Source organism: Rattus norvegicus, chromosome 6 (assembly GCF_021556685.1).
Source record: "Rattus norvegicus strain SHRSP/BbbUtx chromosome 6, alternate assembly SHRSP_T2T, whole genome shotgun sequence".
NCBI classification, from domain to species: Eukaryota; Metazoa; Chordata; class Mammalia; order Rodentia; family Muridae; genus Rattus; species Rattus norvegicus.
The window spans coordinates 14,261,671-14,278,443 of record NC_141539.1 but is presented as its reverse complement, the minus strand read 5'-3'; the positions used below and the strand labels follow the sequence as shown (position 1 = coordinate 14,278,443).

The 16,773-nt window shown below is 46.6% G+C and overlaps 1 protein-coding gene across 3 annotated transcripts in view; it reads left to right on the top strand.

Moving 5' to 3' along the window:
- The window catches only part of Prkce (protein kinase C, epsilon), a 489,745-nt gene that overhangs the window by 392,045 nt on the left and 80,927 nt on the right, over nucleotides 1–16,773 (top strand). For all 3 annotated transcript variants that reach the window (XM_087552363.1, XM_087552364.1, NM_017171.2), the window contains 1 exon segment: nucleotides 1,777–1,931. In XM_087552363.1, coding sequence (XP_087408489.1) covers nucleotides 1,777–1,931 — 155 coding nt within the window.

The following is a 16,773-nucleotide window of genomic DNA, read 5'->3' as shown; positions in this document are numbered from 1 at the left end:
CACTCACTCACACAGACACACACACACTCACTCACACACAGACACTCACTCACACAGGCACACACACACTCACACACAGACACACACTCACACACAGACACACTCACACAGACACACTCACACACAGACACACACACTCACACACAGACACACACTCACTCACACACACTTACTCACACACAGACACACTCACACACAGACACACACACACTCACTCACACACAGACACACACACACATGATTCACACAGGCATGCAGTAGCAACAAAACTAATGCTATGGTTGGGGGGTGACCACAACATGAAGGACTGTGTTAGAGAGTTGTGGCATCAGGAAGGTTGAGAACTACTCCCCGAGAGGGGACAATGTTCAGAGCCTCCAGGGAGTCCGTCCTGATCACCACGACTCTTCACTGCTGTTTGTTTTGAAATGATGCCTTACAGGTCATTTCGCATTAAAATATCCCAAGATCCCCAGAGCTATCCTAATGAATTACTACAAGTTCAGTAGCTTCAAATAGTGGGACATATTCTGCCACAGCTGTAAAGGCCAGACATCTGAGACTAGTGTCAGTCGCCTGGGCCAAACCAAGCTGTGGTGCCGTAGGCCTCTGCCCTCAGAGACTTCTCCTTTCGGCATCTAGGACAGTGGTTCTCAACCTGTGGGTCTAGACCCCTTTGGGGGCAAAAAGAACATGTCACAGGGATTTCATATCCGATATCCTGAATATCACAAGCTTACACTATGACTCACCACAGTAGCAAAATTACAGGTAGGAAGTAGCAATGGGAATAATTTATGGGGGTCACTACAGCATGAGGAACTGTGTTAAAGCATCATTAGGGAGGCTGGGGACCACAAGTCTGGGGGCTTCCTTCATCCTTTGGCTTGTGGCTGTGCTGCTCTAATCTGCTTCCCTGATTACTATCTCCTCCCTGTTCCCATATCCCCCTGCCTCATTGCTTACCTCTGAAGATGACTAGCTTAGTCACGTCTGAAAAACCCAGTCCAGCATTTTGTGGGTAGGACCAGGTTTTCTTTGGGAGAATCATTATTCATTACTGAGTCCACCCCACATGTGTTTTCAGAGTGGGGACTTGTCTAGGGCCACATCTCACTGCATGGCTAAAATCAAAACCTAGTTCGCTTTTCAGTCAATCTCCAACCTGTGTCATAGAAGAAAGATAGAAGTGAGGGGTGTATGTGTGGGGGAGAGAGACAGAGACAGAGAAAGACAGACAGAGAGAGAGAGGGAGAGAGAGAGGGAGAGAGAGAGAGAGAGAGAGAGAGAGAGAGGGAGAGAGAGAGAGGGAGAGAGAGAGAGAGAGAGAGAGAGAGAGAGAGAGAGAGAGAGAGAGAGAGTCAGTCTTAGTATCCCAGGATGGCCTTGAACTCATGTAGCAAAGAATGACCTCGATCTTCTGATCCTACTGCCTCTACCCAATCCCCGCAAGGTTGGGACTGCAGGCTTGCATGATACACCCAGCTTATGTGGTGCTGGGAATCTAACCCAGGGCTTCTTGGATGCTAGGCAAACCCTGTTGTAACTGAGCTATATTCCCATTCCAGAGACAGAATTTCTATGGCTCTGGATACCCTGCCTCAAGTGCTCCCTCCTATTGTCTCCCTCAGACCACTCCCATCAGCCTTCACCAGCCATGAGCCTGCCTTTGCCCCCTTGAGTCCCAGTGCCCTGTCTGGATCCCCAGAGTGTAGTTGGCCCCAACTAGGACCAGTATTGATGTGAGTTAAGCAGCGTTTTCTTTTCTCCTTTCAGGACCGCCTCTTCTTCGTCATGGAATATGTAAACGGTGGAGACCTCATGTTCCAGATTCAGCGGTCCCGAAAATTCGATGAGCCTCGTTCCCGGTTCTATGCTGCCGAGGTCACATCTGCTCTCATGTTTCTCCACCAACATGGAGTGATCTACAGGTAGTCTGTCTTTCTTCCCCGTGCTAGACGCAGAAGCAATGGGGAACAACCAGTGGCCGGTGCCCAGCTGGTCTCCCAGCAACTGGCCTTAGCTTGGCTGTTTGTTTCAATTTGCACACAGAAGACTCGGGGGTGGGGGTGGGAGCAGGAGGGTGTTTATCACTGTGAACATTAATATTTGAAAGGCCCCAGGAGATTCGCTCGACTGATTGTGCCTGTTTTGATTTAATGCTCAAGTCTGACATTTAAAGGCTTGGCCCTGTGTGATCTTTAGGTCACCCTCACTTCTCTGTCTCCTCCGCCCTCTTCCTCGAACATCAGGGCATTCTCTTGACTTTTTCCTCCTGTGCCACGGGCTTCCTCCACTTCCTGCTCTCTTGCCCTTTCCTGGGTTTGTTTGGCTTAGTTGTCTCCAGTCAATAGACTCTGGGAAAGACAAGTCCTGTAGAGGTTTCCACACCCGGGGTGGGGGCGGGGAGTGGGAACTAGACATTATCCAACAGGAAGTGACTTTTTTAGGGGCGTCCAGTCTTTTATTTATTGCTAATAGCCCAGTCCCTTTCCAACACACACACACACACACACACACACACACACACACACACACACACACACACACACACGTCTTCCAGTAAGAAAACAAAACTCTCTACGCAGGCTTTTCTGTGAGGTCAGGAATTCTGGGAGGAAGGCGTAAATATTTATAATTAGCAACAAGGATACTAAAGTTCCCGAAGGTTTTTCCAGTGACTGTCCATTTCTTTACTTGGTCTTTGCTTCCCCCTTGTCTAAAAAAAAATGCATGGAAGAGGAGCTAGCTAGGCTTAGGTCAAGGTTAGGCACGAACCTCAACATGCCTGACCCGCTCTGGGAGCAGCATCTTGACTCTATATCCTTTGAAAGGTTCTGGTCAAGCCCACCCCAGGCTTCCCTTCCTTCTATTATCCTCGGCTTCATAAAGCCAGGGGTGGGGAGGGGTTGGAGAGAGGGGAGTCAGTGCTTCCCTGCGGACCATACTCTAACCCAGCGTTTCTCAACCCTGATGCCATGACTCTTTAATAACCCTTGTGTTGTGGTGACCCCCAATCATAAAATTATTTCACTGCTACTTCATAAATGAAGGGACTCTAGCCAGCCTCTACATGACAAGCACGGCTTGGGCAGGCCTTGCCCTTCTCAGTTCCCTCTGCCCTGCTGAAAAACCATTAGATTGCATCCCTGAATCTAGCCGCTGAGGCCTAGTCTCTTATTTGGCCACTTCCCCCTCCTGAGCTGACTACCAAGGTCCAGCTCTCAAAATCAAAAGCCCCTTTGGCTCACCTAATTAACATCCCCAATCAAAATCAAACACGTCACTCTAACACGGTACCCCCTGTACCTTTGTAAACCGCCATCTGTCTACAGGTCACGTCTGTCTCCTCTCTGTCCATCAGTAGTCCTTTGTTGTCCAGTCCCTTTTCTGGTCCCCACTCTCACCCCTACTCCCAACCCTACCCCAGGACAAATATTCCCTCTCCCCTCTCCCTGTTCCCTTCCTCTTCTCCCTCATCCTCTATGTCTTTGTCTCTTATTCCCTGTCCTTTTTCTGTCTGGGGCAGTAAGTCTCCTTTGTGCTGAGAACTTGGTTTGGGTGTATCTTGTGCCTATACTGGTCCCTTCAATAACTATAATTTCGCTGTTATGAATCCTAATGTAAATATCTGATATGCAGGATATCTGATCTGCAACCCCTGTGGAAAAGTTGTTCAACTTCCAAGGCGTTATGACCTACAGATTAAGAACCACTACCCTAGCCTGTCCTGAGGGAATTCACATTTGTGCTGTGTGTCGCTGTCTGGCTCCTACCACACAGCCTTGGAGTCTGGGCACAACCCCTACATATTACTTCCCCGAATCTCATCCATGCCTTATGCTCAGTGTCTCTGTGCTGCGGCGAAGTCAACTTCTGAAGCTTGGGTTCTTCTCCCAAGATCATGCGTTGATTGACAGAACTTTGGTTCTGGAAACTTTAAGAGTTCATGAGGCTTGCTTAGGGCCTGCTGGAGAGAAAGGCTTCCTTCTCAAACTCTCTACCCTCAGAGAAGGACTACAGCCTCCTCTTAAGGGCTACTGGGCCCACTCAAAGATTACATGGGTTTAGGAGTTTAAGAACAGCCTATTAGAAACGCCATGTCTTTGCCACACAGTGTGTCATCTTCTCAGTAGTGACATTGTATTATTGTCTTCGTTGTGTTATGTTGCCTTGTTTGGTGGGCAGGGGAGGGAGCATACAGAATGTGGCCTCCTGGGGCTACCTTCAGTTCTGTTGGCGCTCTCCCTTCTTCCTCAGAGCACCATCAAGGTTGGCAGTCGTCTCCACAACATTCTGCTTGCCTAGCTCCTGCCTTCCTGCCCTGTCCCTCAAGTTCTAGAAACCTGACTGGGGATAGCAAGGGAATGTGGAGAGGACAGATATAGAGAAGCTGGCGTCGGGTGGGCTGTGTGTGCTCTGACAGAGCTGCATCGGCCACCCACTGAGGTCATCCAGAACCTGCTAGCTAGTCTTGGAAGGAAGTGTCTGCAGGTGAGCAGTCCAGGAGGAGAAAGCTACAGTGGCTGGTTTTGCACACACACGGGTCAGTTGTTGGTGAACAGTGATCGTGGAACTGAGGAAGACTGCCCAATTCCTTGCTGTGCTGTGTCTGTGTCAACCGTACACACTCAGGAATTCTTCTGTCCTTTGAATCCAGTCAGAGCATTCTTGGCTCCCCACATCTTCCTCAATTCATTCCAGGGGCCTCCAACCATTTCTCCTGTCTGAATGCATTGGCCAGGGTGTGTCCCTGCAGCTCTGTCTGTCACTGGTGAATCAGTTGTAATTTAGGACATCTATTGCCTCCCTACCATTGATCATGTATACAGAATTTAGATCAGCCGTTCTCACCCTGTGGGTCAGGACCCCCATAGAGGCCGCATGTCAGATCTTCACAGCATGATTCCTAACTAGCACATTACAGTTATGAAATAGCAACGAAATAATTTTACAGTTGGGGGTCGCCACAACATGAGGAACTGTAGTAAAGGGAACAGCATCAGGAAGGGTAAGAACCACTGATTTACACCGCTGCCCACCCCAGAGCAATTTACAAGCTAGTTGGAATTATAGAAGTTAGGTGTGTGAAAGGTCATCTGTACTTTAAGGCAGCGTCTCAGTAGATGCCAGTGACAAGAACTCTCCTTCCTTGGGATGTGTCCATTCTGTTCTGTGGGGACAACCACCCACATTTCACTAGCAGCATCAGACACTAACCAGCAATAAGGAGCCCAAAGCCATGCTTGATAAACAACGGAGCAGAATATAATGGGTGATGGCCAAAGTAAAGGGAGGGCAAGAGATAGCAAATCCTCCCTATGGTAATGGCATTAGCGCATCGGTGAAGATGGAGTCTCTGAGGGGGAAGCACCTGAAGCATCTAAGAGCCCACCTCTGACTCCCATCACAGAGGCAAGTCCCAATATGCATTTCAGAGGGACAGGCGCGTCAAATCACAGTGTCATGTTTCTCACAGGTACCACATGTGCTCACAGGACCTGGGTGGTCTTCGAACTTTCAACCTTATCATTTCCCTTAACCATGTACCCCGCCCATAGGTAATCCAGACCACACCATTCCATCCCCAGTGAGTTGTCTTCACAGAGGCTCCCATGGAGCACGAATGCTGCCGCCTTATGGTGCCAGGTTAACGTATGCGTATGAGTGAGATTATATTGGGAGAGACAAGAATGCCACGAGCTGACGTTTGCTGAAGCAGCATGATGGTAGCATAGCCAGTCACTCCTCTGTCCTGTGTGAACATTTATTTTGTCATGATAAAAACAGAATGCAAATTCCAGGAAATACTCCAAGGGTTCCAGACGGATGGGGTTTAGGAGCCTGTGTGTTTCTGAATGTGTTCCCAGCTAACTCCGTATTTTCTTCACTGTTGTATTTCTGTGGAGAGTACAATGCCAACAGGAACTCTTACAAGAGAAAAGCATTCAATTGGTGGTGTGTGTGTGTGTGTGTGTGTTGGCAGGGGGTGGGAGAGCTGGCTTGCCATTTCAGAGGCTTAGTCCATCATCATCATGGTTACAGAGCATGGTGGCACACATAGTGTTGGAGCCGCAGCTTTACATCCTGCTAATCTCAGGTGGGAAGGAAGGAAGTCAGGGGGAGATGTGACTAGGCCTGGAGTGGCCTCTTGATACCTCAGTGCTTAGCTTCATTGATTCACCTCCTCCAACAAAGACCACACCTCTACTACTTCAAAGCACCCCACCAACTGCTCATTGGGCTCAAACCAATGTATTCAAACCAATACATTTGGGAATTATGACTCTGAGGAATTTCCTTCTGCCTTCAGGATAATGAGCTGTACCCCAGCTCACACAGCCCTCCCTTCCTTCCTGCCCGCTATGACATTGTGCTCCTCCTAAACAAGATGGGGTCTCTCTAAGTCATGCATTTAGCTAGGCCCTTTGCTAACATGACCTCCTTTTTCTTAGATGCATCTTCTCTCAGTGAGAGCCACTCACAAGACTGCTTATTGGGGGTGTAGTGTAGGCCAGCACTCCTCATCAACGCTATTCAATGCGTGCTTGCTGTTCTAGAATGTTCTGTTCTAGAACTGTCCTGTCTGGGACTTGCTGCTTCATAAGGCTGTGCTTCCCAAACGTCTCTGAAGCATTCCTGACATGCATATTTTTTTAAATCTGAAGGCCACTTCATTCCTTTCTGTTTTAGATGATAGACTCAGGAGGACCATGAGATCTGTATGTCCCATGTCACCTTCATCCCAAGCTGCCATCAGAAGGACTGTCAAGGGTCATAGCCACAGAGGCTATGAGTGTGTGCCCTTGCCTTCATGCTCCAGCCTGTTATGATGCCGGGCAGCTATTATATTCCGTGTGATATAACAGGAGTCTAAGTGGCAAATAGACAAGGACAGGTTGTGTGGACTTAGCTATTAAAGTTAAGATTTGGATTTTTATCTTTCCCAGTGGAATTTTTACGTATACCAGTAAGCAGCTTATTGGTCAGTGTTGTATTAATAAGGAAGAGAAGAGATCACTTTTCCAGCCAGTGCTCACACTTACAGCCCAAGTTAGAGGCACAGGCGCATTTTCCTCTCGGCTCTCCTAGACTTGGACTGTCTACCCAGGGGGCACAGGGAGCTGCCTCTATGTCCTGGAGGGCTGTTTTGCGGCACGTTTTGGTGCTGTAGAAGAATGCATTCAAGCACTGTTTCCACCCATCCTGACTGCAGCTGTTAAAAGTCTTTCCCCATGGAACTGGGGCTTTATCTCCGAGGTTAAAATACTTGCTATGCAAGTATGAGGACCAAATTCAAACTCCCAGAAGCTCAGATGAATGGCACATTGGTATGGTGACCTGCCTCTAATTCTAGTCAGAGACAGAGACAGAATCCCCAGAGAAAGCTGGCTAATGGCATCAGCCATGTTGGTGCATTACGAGTTTGCTTAAGTGTCTGCCTCAAGCGATAAGGTAGAAGAACAACTGAGAATGACTACTAACCTCACACTTTGCCACATGTACCTGTACATGTGCCAACAGAAGGCAAAAACATGCACACACACATGAACACACACACACACGCACACGCACACACACACAAACATGCACACACACACACACCCCAAAGATGAAAGACAAAGTTCCTACTTCAAGCCCCTCACCCATCCTGTGAGAAGTGGTTTTGAGGGATGAGCCTTCAGTCAGGTGACCTGGGGAGCTTTCTCCTCCTCTGCATCGTGTTCAGTGTATGGTAGCACCCACTGACTGTCAGAGATGGCAGACGTGAGATATTGAGAGAGAAAAGAGAGCTATGATCTACCTGGAAAGATGGGAGAGAACAGTTAGAAGCCAGGAAACCCCAAGTAGTCCAGGGTGCTGAGGAGTGCACAGGGTTAAATTTCTGGCCAATGGTCTTCCTGCTTTAGGCCTCCGTTTCCTCAGCCTTAGAATGTAGCTTACTCTTGTACCTATCGCAGCAGGCAACATGGATCTTAAACTTCCAATTAGTTTTCACCAAGATAACAAAACAGCATTGGGAATCTTCCAGCTAGCTCAAGCTTCTAGAACCACATTGCAAGTGTGGAGTCCTTCTTACTCATTAGCCTCTCTTCTCATAAAGGTGAACTTTGAAGATGATGAGTGTGGTGCAATAAAAGTGTTAGGAGTAACAAAAGGCATGGAGCCATTTTCCCTGTCGTGAACCTCATGGCTACCCAAAGGTCAAAAAGTACAATTCTTTTCAGAGGATCCTTTGGGCAGCATGAAAAAAACACAACCCTCTTGATGACTGGTTTCCATTTAAGGAGTTCAGAGAACAGAGCTCCAACCCCTCCATGGGGTACTTGGAGGTGGCTGGAAGACTGTCAGACTGGAGTTGAGGACATGACATCAAGGAAACTCAACAGTCACCTTTTTTTTTTTTTACCTAAATTGTCATGTAGGATTAACATTTGATATTCTGAGAACTAAAGTTTGATCTCTGGCATCCAGGGGTGGAAGTTGTAAGTACTCCTATTTCTTAAATTCTCCGAGACTTTCTGTCCTTGATGATATTTTGACATAACTCCCAGACCAGTCCTTTCAAGTGTTCTTGAAACTGTTCTCTCTGGAAACATGCATGCTAAATTGTGATATAAAAATGAGGCTAGCCTTCTGTAGTCAGGGTTCTCTAAAGGAACAGAACTGATAGAATGGATATATATGATTTACTAGAATGGCTTACAAGCTGCGGTCCTACTAGTCTAACAGTGACTGTCTCCCAACAGAAAGTCCTAGGGTCCAGTAGCTGTTCCGTCCATGAGGCTAGATGTCTCCACTTGTCTGCTGTATATGGTGGAATCATGAAGTAGGCCATAATGCTGGCAAAGGAATGAACTTGCCTGTTAAGGAAGCGAGGGTGCCAGGCAAAAAACAAGGGCTTCCTTCTTCCGTGTCTTGTGTAGGCTGCCAACAGGAGGTGTGGTCCAGATTCACAGTGGGTCTTCCCACGTCCCATGATCCAATCATGAGAAATCCCTGAGGCGGGCCCAGCCGCTTGGGTTTTAGTTAATTCCATTGTAGTCAACTTGACTTCCAAGAATGGTCATCGTTCCTTACCTCGGTCCCTAGATCCGATGCTCATTGTTGACACAGTTGAGAATCTCCTCACTCAAAGGTCTCTCCTCAAAACTTGTTAATAATTAGAAGGCCTGGTATTTGTTGACCCCTGTCTCAATTCAATGCATTATCCGCTTATTTAAAACTTAAGATAAAACAGCAGAGGGTTTGTGGTGGGCATCCAGCCCCCCAGCCATGCCAGGCTCATGGAGCCCACTCCCAGGAAATATTTTGGCATTGTGTTACCAACGAACACTTTTCAGGTGTCAGCTTTCCCTGCCCTCTCTAGAAAGTGATAGTTTGATGTAAAATTCCTCAAGATCCAATAGTTAAGATTTCAATGGGAATATCAGGCACCACGACAGGAACTATGAGTGACTGCTACATCAAGGGCCTAGGAGATCATTTGATCCCACTCTTTCTTTTTATAGGTATGAAACCTGGAAGCCAAACCTGGGCAATAACTCACCAGGCTTATACAGTGAGATAGCATAAAGCTTAAATGTCATTTTAACCGGATATAAATACAGGTAAAGCTTCAGACAGCTCTGTAAGGTATTTAGGCAAATAAAGAGTTTCTTTCTGTCATGGTGGTGGTACAAGCCTAAAATCCCTGCACTCAGGAGGCAGTGGCAGGTAGATTTCTGAGTTCAAGCCAGCCTGGTCTACAGAGTGCGTTTCAGGACAGCCAGGGCTGTCTCAAAAAAAAAAAAAAAAAAAGCTAAAACAAACAAACAAACAAAAAAGAATTTCATTCTGTCCTCCTTTCCTCCCAAAGTAGTTTCCCGAAGCTTTGAGGGTGGTCCCATGTATTTCTGGGTGGGATTATTCCAAAGTCCCTTTCTGTATTTCGGGTACTATCCAGTAACTTGACAGTTGGTAATAAGACTCTAGTCCTCCTTGTTGACTGTCACCTAATCCCACCACCCCATCACATACACCAGTTCCACCCTGCCTGCTTTCAGCATAGATTACCATGCTCTTGATTAAGTGGCTATACGCTGCACACCCCATCGGGACTGTTGAAAGCCATTTGGACTGAGTCGTGTGCTATACTAACATTACTTTCCTTCGCTGTAGCTCATTTGGGTTTGCTCCCCCTGGAGGTAATAATTACATCTTTCCTTTCTGTTTTATGCCCTTATGATTGGCTCAGTCACAAACTCTCCACAAACCCCCCATATCATCCATTCACAGTCTGTGTTCTACCTGTGTCATATTCTTGGGTGGCTTCCTCTTGTGGCCTTGTGGCCTTCTAGACTACTCCAGCGTGAGGAATTGCCCACTGTGCTAGCTGTGAGCTGCCAACCCAACCGTTCTCTGTTCTCTGGTGTCTCTTGTGGCTTCTCTTTTTCATATTCCATGTCTTCCTCTTTCCTTTGAAAGAATATTTTATGTTTACTTTTGAAACTTCATGCACGTATACAGTGTAGATCCCCACAATTCAGAGAAGCACCAGGTGGAGGAGTTTTCTAATACTCCGTTGTCTTAGCTTCCTCTCTGCTCTGTGTTAAACAGCGTTCTGACAAGAGTAGCTCAGGGGAGGAAAGAGTTTATGATGCTTTACACTTCCAACTCACAGGCATTCATTGAGAGAAGTCAGGCAGGAACTCAAGTCAGGAGCCATGGAGAAATGTCCCTCACTGGCTCCCTCTCTGACTTACTCAGCTAGCTTTCTTGTATAAGACAAGGACCACCTACCTAGGGATGGGGCCACCGCAGTGGGATGGGCCCAATTACATCAATTAGTGATCAATATACTCTCCCTCAAACATGTTCAGAGACCAATCTGATCTAGGCAAATTCTGAGTTGAGGCTTCTCCACTCAGATGACTATACAGTCTGTCAGACAGACAATCCAGGGTGGCTGCAGGGGCATGGAGGTGTGGAGACCTTCACTTTATACCAGAGATCATCCTGTCTTTACCTTCAAATGAAGAAGACCAGAAACTATTTCCACAGAATTGAAATACTGCTGTCAGTGCCTAATTCAGGGTGGTCTCTAATGTTGTCTTGTTTCTTGATCCTCAGTTGTACCTACTTCTATATTTACAGATATATGTTAAAGTTTTTCTGTCATCAGCATTTCAGAATTATCTAGTGATATGGTATAGGTCTATCGATTGGTTGTACAAGACACTGACAGATCTTTTCAAATTCTTCCGATCTGGAAAGCGCAGTGATATTGCAAAGGATTCCTCCCCTCAAGTTATCCTTCCCTAGAGTTAACTTTTGGCTGTGGGACTAGTCAAGTTGGGTGTATAATAGACTGGTCTGGATGGCTGCTTCGTTGGGAAAATTCTATGGATAATTTAGGCCTTCCCTCTGAGAGTGATTCTATGGTCCAGAGAAGACTCTTGTCCCTATGGGAAACGTGACTATGCAATGTATACCCTGTAATGGCTGCTCGAATGGCTTTGGAACTGAGAGATGCATCTAGCACTACCAGAGCCAAGTGAAGGGAGAGGGCTGGAAGAGCACCCTCAAGTCTCTGGCTACTCCTCTCACCTTCGCTGTCGTGGTACCCACCCTTTAGGTCTGGCAACGCTCTGCTCCCCTTCTTCAGAAAATCAGTCTCTGGTGCAGGTGATGGGATGGCACAAAGCCCTCCTGGCCACCTGGGTTTATAACTATGTCTCAACAAACGCTCATGGTCCCCGAGTCTCCATCTCTCTAGAAACAACTTACTGTCTATTCCTAAACTCTGGAGGAGGGGTGAAAATTTGTAGGATGAATTTAAGTTCTTAGTTTCACCCACTGCTGGTTCAGGGCTCAGCTTTCTTTGGACAGATAAATCCATCCCCACACTTCCACATGCATGTTTTCTCCATCTTTGTGTACAGTTTTGGGAAAGAGAGAAAAATAATCATAGTTATTCTACCTACTGTCTTTATCAAGAGGTCACTAACCATAACGACAACAACAACCACGGCACCACCATAGCCGCGCTGAGGTTGCTATGGCAACTCACCACAATATTTATGATGTTTCCTAAGACAGTGGTCCTACCAGAGCCCATCACCTCCAGTGCCACTGTCAGGTCGTCCTGTCCCCGCTGCTGCCTGTCTCAGTTTCACATGGGAAGCAGAGTTTTATTTTGGAGACGACACTGAGTTTGGGGTCAAAGAACTGGGCCTGAACGCCGGGTCAGCCTCTTCTTTGTTGTGTCTCCCTAGCCAGAATAATCAGGCTGTTTGAATTTTATTTCCACCATGCCATGGGCATTAGGACATAAACCTCCTCGGACTGTTTTGAAAATTACACGATGAAAGCATCCGCAGAAGTGCAGTCCCTGGCACCTGGACGGTTCTGTAAATACTGCCTGAATAGACAGAGAGTATTGGGGTCAGAGGATGTGTGGGACAAGCCCTCCGCCCATCCACATTCACATGCTGGGATTTTAATCTCCAACACAGCAGAATATGACCCTATTTGAAATTAGAGTCTTTTAAGAGAGGCGATTACAGTTGGGTCTGGGTGGGCACCAATGCAAGACAGCTGTTCTCCTTACAAGAAATGAGACATAGGACCGGGAAAAGCACAGGAAAGGACCCTGAGAGGACATTTGGAGAAGATGGCCCTCTTCAAGCCAAGGAGAATGTCCTCAGAGCAAACCAACCTGCCAGCATCTTGACTGTGACATCATGTAAATGTCACCACTGAGAGAAGTCAATTCCTGTCGTTTAAGTCATCCAGTTTGTAGCAGCTCTCACAAACAAATACAAAGGACCCAGGTTCAAGCACCTAACTCGCCACTCATGTTTAGCCTCATCTCTGAGCCACACTCTCATATGTCAGATGGTGCTAACAGCAGCTGGTTTACAGCAGCTGGTTTACAGCAGCTGGTTTGCATCCAGTGGCAAGACCTGTGGGGTTGTCTTGGGTTGGTTAATAGGCTAGTTACAGGGTTGTCTTGGGTTGGTTAACAGACTAGTTACAGGGTTGTCTTGGGTTGGTTAATAGGCTAGTTACAGGGTTGTCTTGGGTTGGTTAACAGACTAGTTACAGGGTTGTCTTGGGTTGGTTAATAGGCTAGTTACAGGGTTGGCTTGGGTTGGTTAATAGGCTAGTTACAGGGTTGGCTTGGGTTGGTTGATAGGCTAGTTACAGGGTTGGTTTGGGTTGGTTAATAGGCTGGTTGACAGAAATGCACCTGGGAAGGGGTTTGGGCCCAGCCAGTGAACCACAGATAAGGCAATGTCACAAGCCCCTGTTGGGGTAAATAGGCTGATAGACATGTGGATTCTGTTGTGCAGTTAAGGGTCCATCCAAACAGAGCCTCTAATTCAGCACCGGACAGTATTCCAAAGAACGAGCTTTCTAAAACTGTTGTTACTATGATCCATTCCTGTTAGCTCAGTGATTCCCAACCTTCCTAATGCTGTGACCCTTTAATACAGTTAGTTCCTCATCTTGTGGTGATCTCCACAACCATAAAATTATTTTTTGCTACCTCATAACTATAATTTTGCTACTGGTAATTGCTGTAAAGTAAATATCTGATGTGCAGGACGTCTTACATGTGACCCCTGTGAAAGGGTCATTTGCCCTCAGAGGCGTTATGACCCACAAGTTGAGAACTACTGTGTTAGAAGCAGAAGGCAGGACACTTCATTCATTACTTAGTATCTACAGTGGTAGACCTCCAGGATTGCTACAGATTCTGCAATTCAGAGACTCAAGCACCTTATGCAAAATGAAGTCTGTTGATAAAGAACTTACACATTTACTCTGTAAACTGTCCTCTCTCAATTCCTTACACTACCTGAAACAGTGCACGGCTTTGTAAACAGTTGTCCTATTGTATCGCTTAGGGAACAGAAAGAATAAAAGTGTATGTCTGGAACAGATGCATACTTTGCCTTTGAGGTTGAGTAATTCCATAGATGTAGGACTTGTGGATATATATAGGAGGTGTCTGTGCTGATCCCTAGCCAGTGACTTGGAACAGCCCAAAACGCCTGCTAATTAGTAAAGTCTTAGTGTCGGCATTGGCATCTCAGTTTCTCTATTGGGTGATCTTTGCCACAACTGCACACCATCCTGAGCCCCTCAGTAATGTGCGTTTTAGTCATGAGAGTCTTCTGTCCGCTGCCATGCTGACAATTGAATGTTGCATTCCCTGGTAACAGCATGCTGAATAGTGTCCCATAATCTCAAGATAGAGCTGTTTTAGGGGTCCAGATTTATTTTAGGATGAGGCTTTTTTTGACCCCAAACTGATCTCCATCAGTGTTTTCTGCTGGTTATAGCAAGGGACAAAGTCACTGTGACACCATGAAGAGGAGCCGGGCAGGGAGAGCACAGTTGGCTGGAACCGAAGCCTTGTTTACATTCCTCCGAGGAAGCCATGATACTGCTGGCCGGATCAAAAGTAGGATTATGAATTCTGTTGACATCGGAGATTCAGAAAAAACAAGAAGTTTAGAACCAGAGGGGAAATTCCTGGTGGAGTTTGAGCTAGTAATATGTGTCCAGAGACAAAATAGCCAGACTCCGTGACCACCTTCATTTATTCGAGATCTGGTACCTAACACAGAACTGAGAGCCCAGCATCAAAGTTACAACACAGGGGTTGGGGATTTAGCTCAGTGGTAGAGCGCTTGCCTAGCAAGCGCAAGGCCCTGGGTTCGGTCCCCAGCTCCGAAAAAAAGAAAACAAAAACAAAAACAAAAACAAAAAACAAAAAACAAAGTTACAACACGACTCACAGCGCACACACTGAATCTTTAACCTGTGGTTTTTCTGTCTGTGAAGTCAGGGTGATAACTGCCCACAGAGAGAGTGTGAGGATCACATGAGTTAATGCGTGTGAAACGTTATGGTCCTGCCTAGTACAGTGACCACACTCACGTTAGTAGCTGAGTGTACAGTTAGTAGAATTCTCCATAGAAGTGCCCTGTCCGTTGTCAGACTGATAAAAAACATCTCATCTCATGTTGGTTAAGAATCTTCCCAACAAAGGCATCTTTGAGATGCTAAGGTAGCATACCTTTCCTTTGAAGGGGAATTGGATATCTGGATATTTCCTTATGAGCACCCAACGCTCTACAGAAGCAGTTATCTTGGAAGGAGCATTAGTGCAGCGGATTCGAGCAGAGATTAGATTCTCCAAGCTTGAGTCATAGGATTTTGTTTCTTTGAGGCCCCTGGCTAATAATTGAGCTCCTAAAAATGGGAATTGTTTCAGCAAACAATTGGCAGTTTTGCCATGGCAGGCAAGTTTTGTGTGAAAGTCTGAGGCTGGTTCAGTGGCCCTCTGTGTTGGCTGTGTTTGTTTTGAGGTGACAGTCACCGGAGGGGTGGAGAAGGGAACAGTTTAGACATTACAGAGAGCAGAGACCCTAGGGGCCACACCTAGTTGGCTTTGCTTCTTTTTATGGTTCGTGTGCTAACAGGCTACATGCCTAATGCTATTCGTGCCCTCCCTGTCTTCACCCCTTGCCTCTGAGGCCTATACCGTCTCTGCCCAGCTCTTTATAAAGCAAGAAACTTGGACACTTCAGTTACCAGGAAGTATATAAGGGCTGTGCTGTCTCAAGATAATGTCTGGAGGTTCTTGGACCTTTTACACAGTAACACCTACAACCTTGGGCTCTTGTTGGCTTCGTCACTGGGAAGTTCGGTCACTGGGACTTGCACACAGATCTTTCTGTCTCACAAGATGTTCCCCATATATCTTCCTACCTGCTTCCTCCAGTGACCATCTCTCTGAGTCACCTCTTGAGCCTAACAAGTGTGGACTTTGGAGTGACCTCTGACACATCCAGACGCACTTAATTCCGTCCCCAACAGTAACAGTCCCCATGCAGCCTGTTTCCTCGGAGCTTCTGCTTGAGAACATCAGAACTCTCCCTAGACTATGATGGGTTCTGTTTGTTTAGCTCCTTCTCATCCTTTAAGTGTTAACTCACGTCCCCTGGCCTGCTCTAGAAAATGTGCTCATTTCTTCCCCCTTTCACATTTCGTCTGCTGCAGTCTGCCAGAGCAGTTCTCCCACTGAATTGCATCTGTTTCTTGATTTGATGATCCTGTAGATAGATATTCTGTGAACTATAGATTGATGACTTCCCCTAATGAACCACAATCTCTTAATGCATATTTTTACTTTACAAGAATAAAACAAAGCAAAAAAAGCCTACCCACAAGAAGACGGGAGGTTGGCAGGGAGGAGTTTACTGGACATTCGTGGCCACGAGGAGAAAATGTTTGTGGCTTCTTGATGGACCAGCCTGGACTTTGTTTGGAGTGCACTGCCCCGTCTTGCATGTCCTTCTGTCCTTTACTATGTCTACTTGATGAATTGCTTCTCGGCAGAGAACACCAGGACAGAAAACAGACCAGAACACTAGTAAAGTTCTATCTCAGTTGGGCGGCCATAAGCAAATTATTATTATGGTATTAATGGTATCATTATCCTTTGCGGGGCCTGTTTCCCTACTCATACAATAGGACGGCCATACAGGATGAACTACCTTTGTGATTCTCAGGCTGTTTGGTCTGAGAATGTCTTAAACACAGCCCAAAGGTTGATTACAAACTCAACTTTGTTATCTCTGCGAGGTCCTGGCAGGTAATGGTTCCTCTTGGGAGGGTTTAGAGTCCATGGCCCATGATTCCTATGGTCCCTTAGAAAATGTAGCTTCATTGGTAAGTGATGCTAGTGATGGGTCCCCTCCTGCCCACACATAC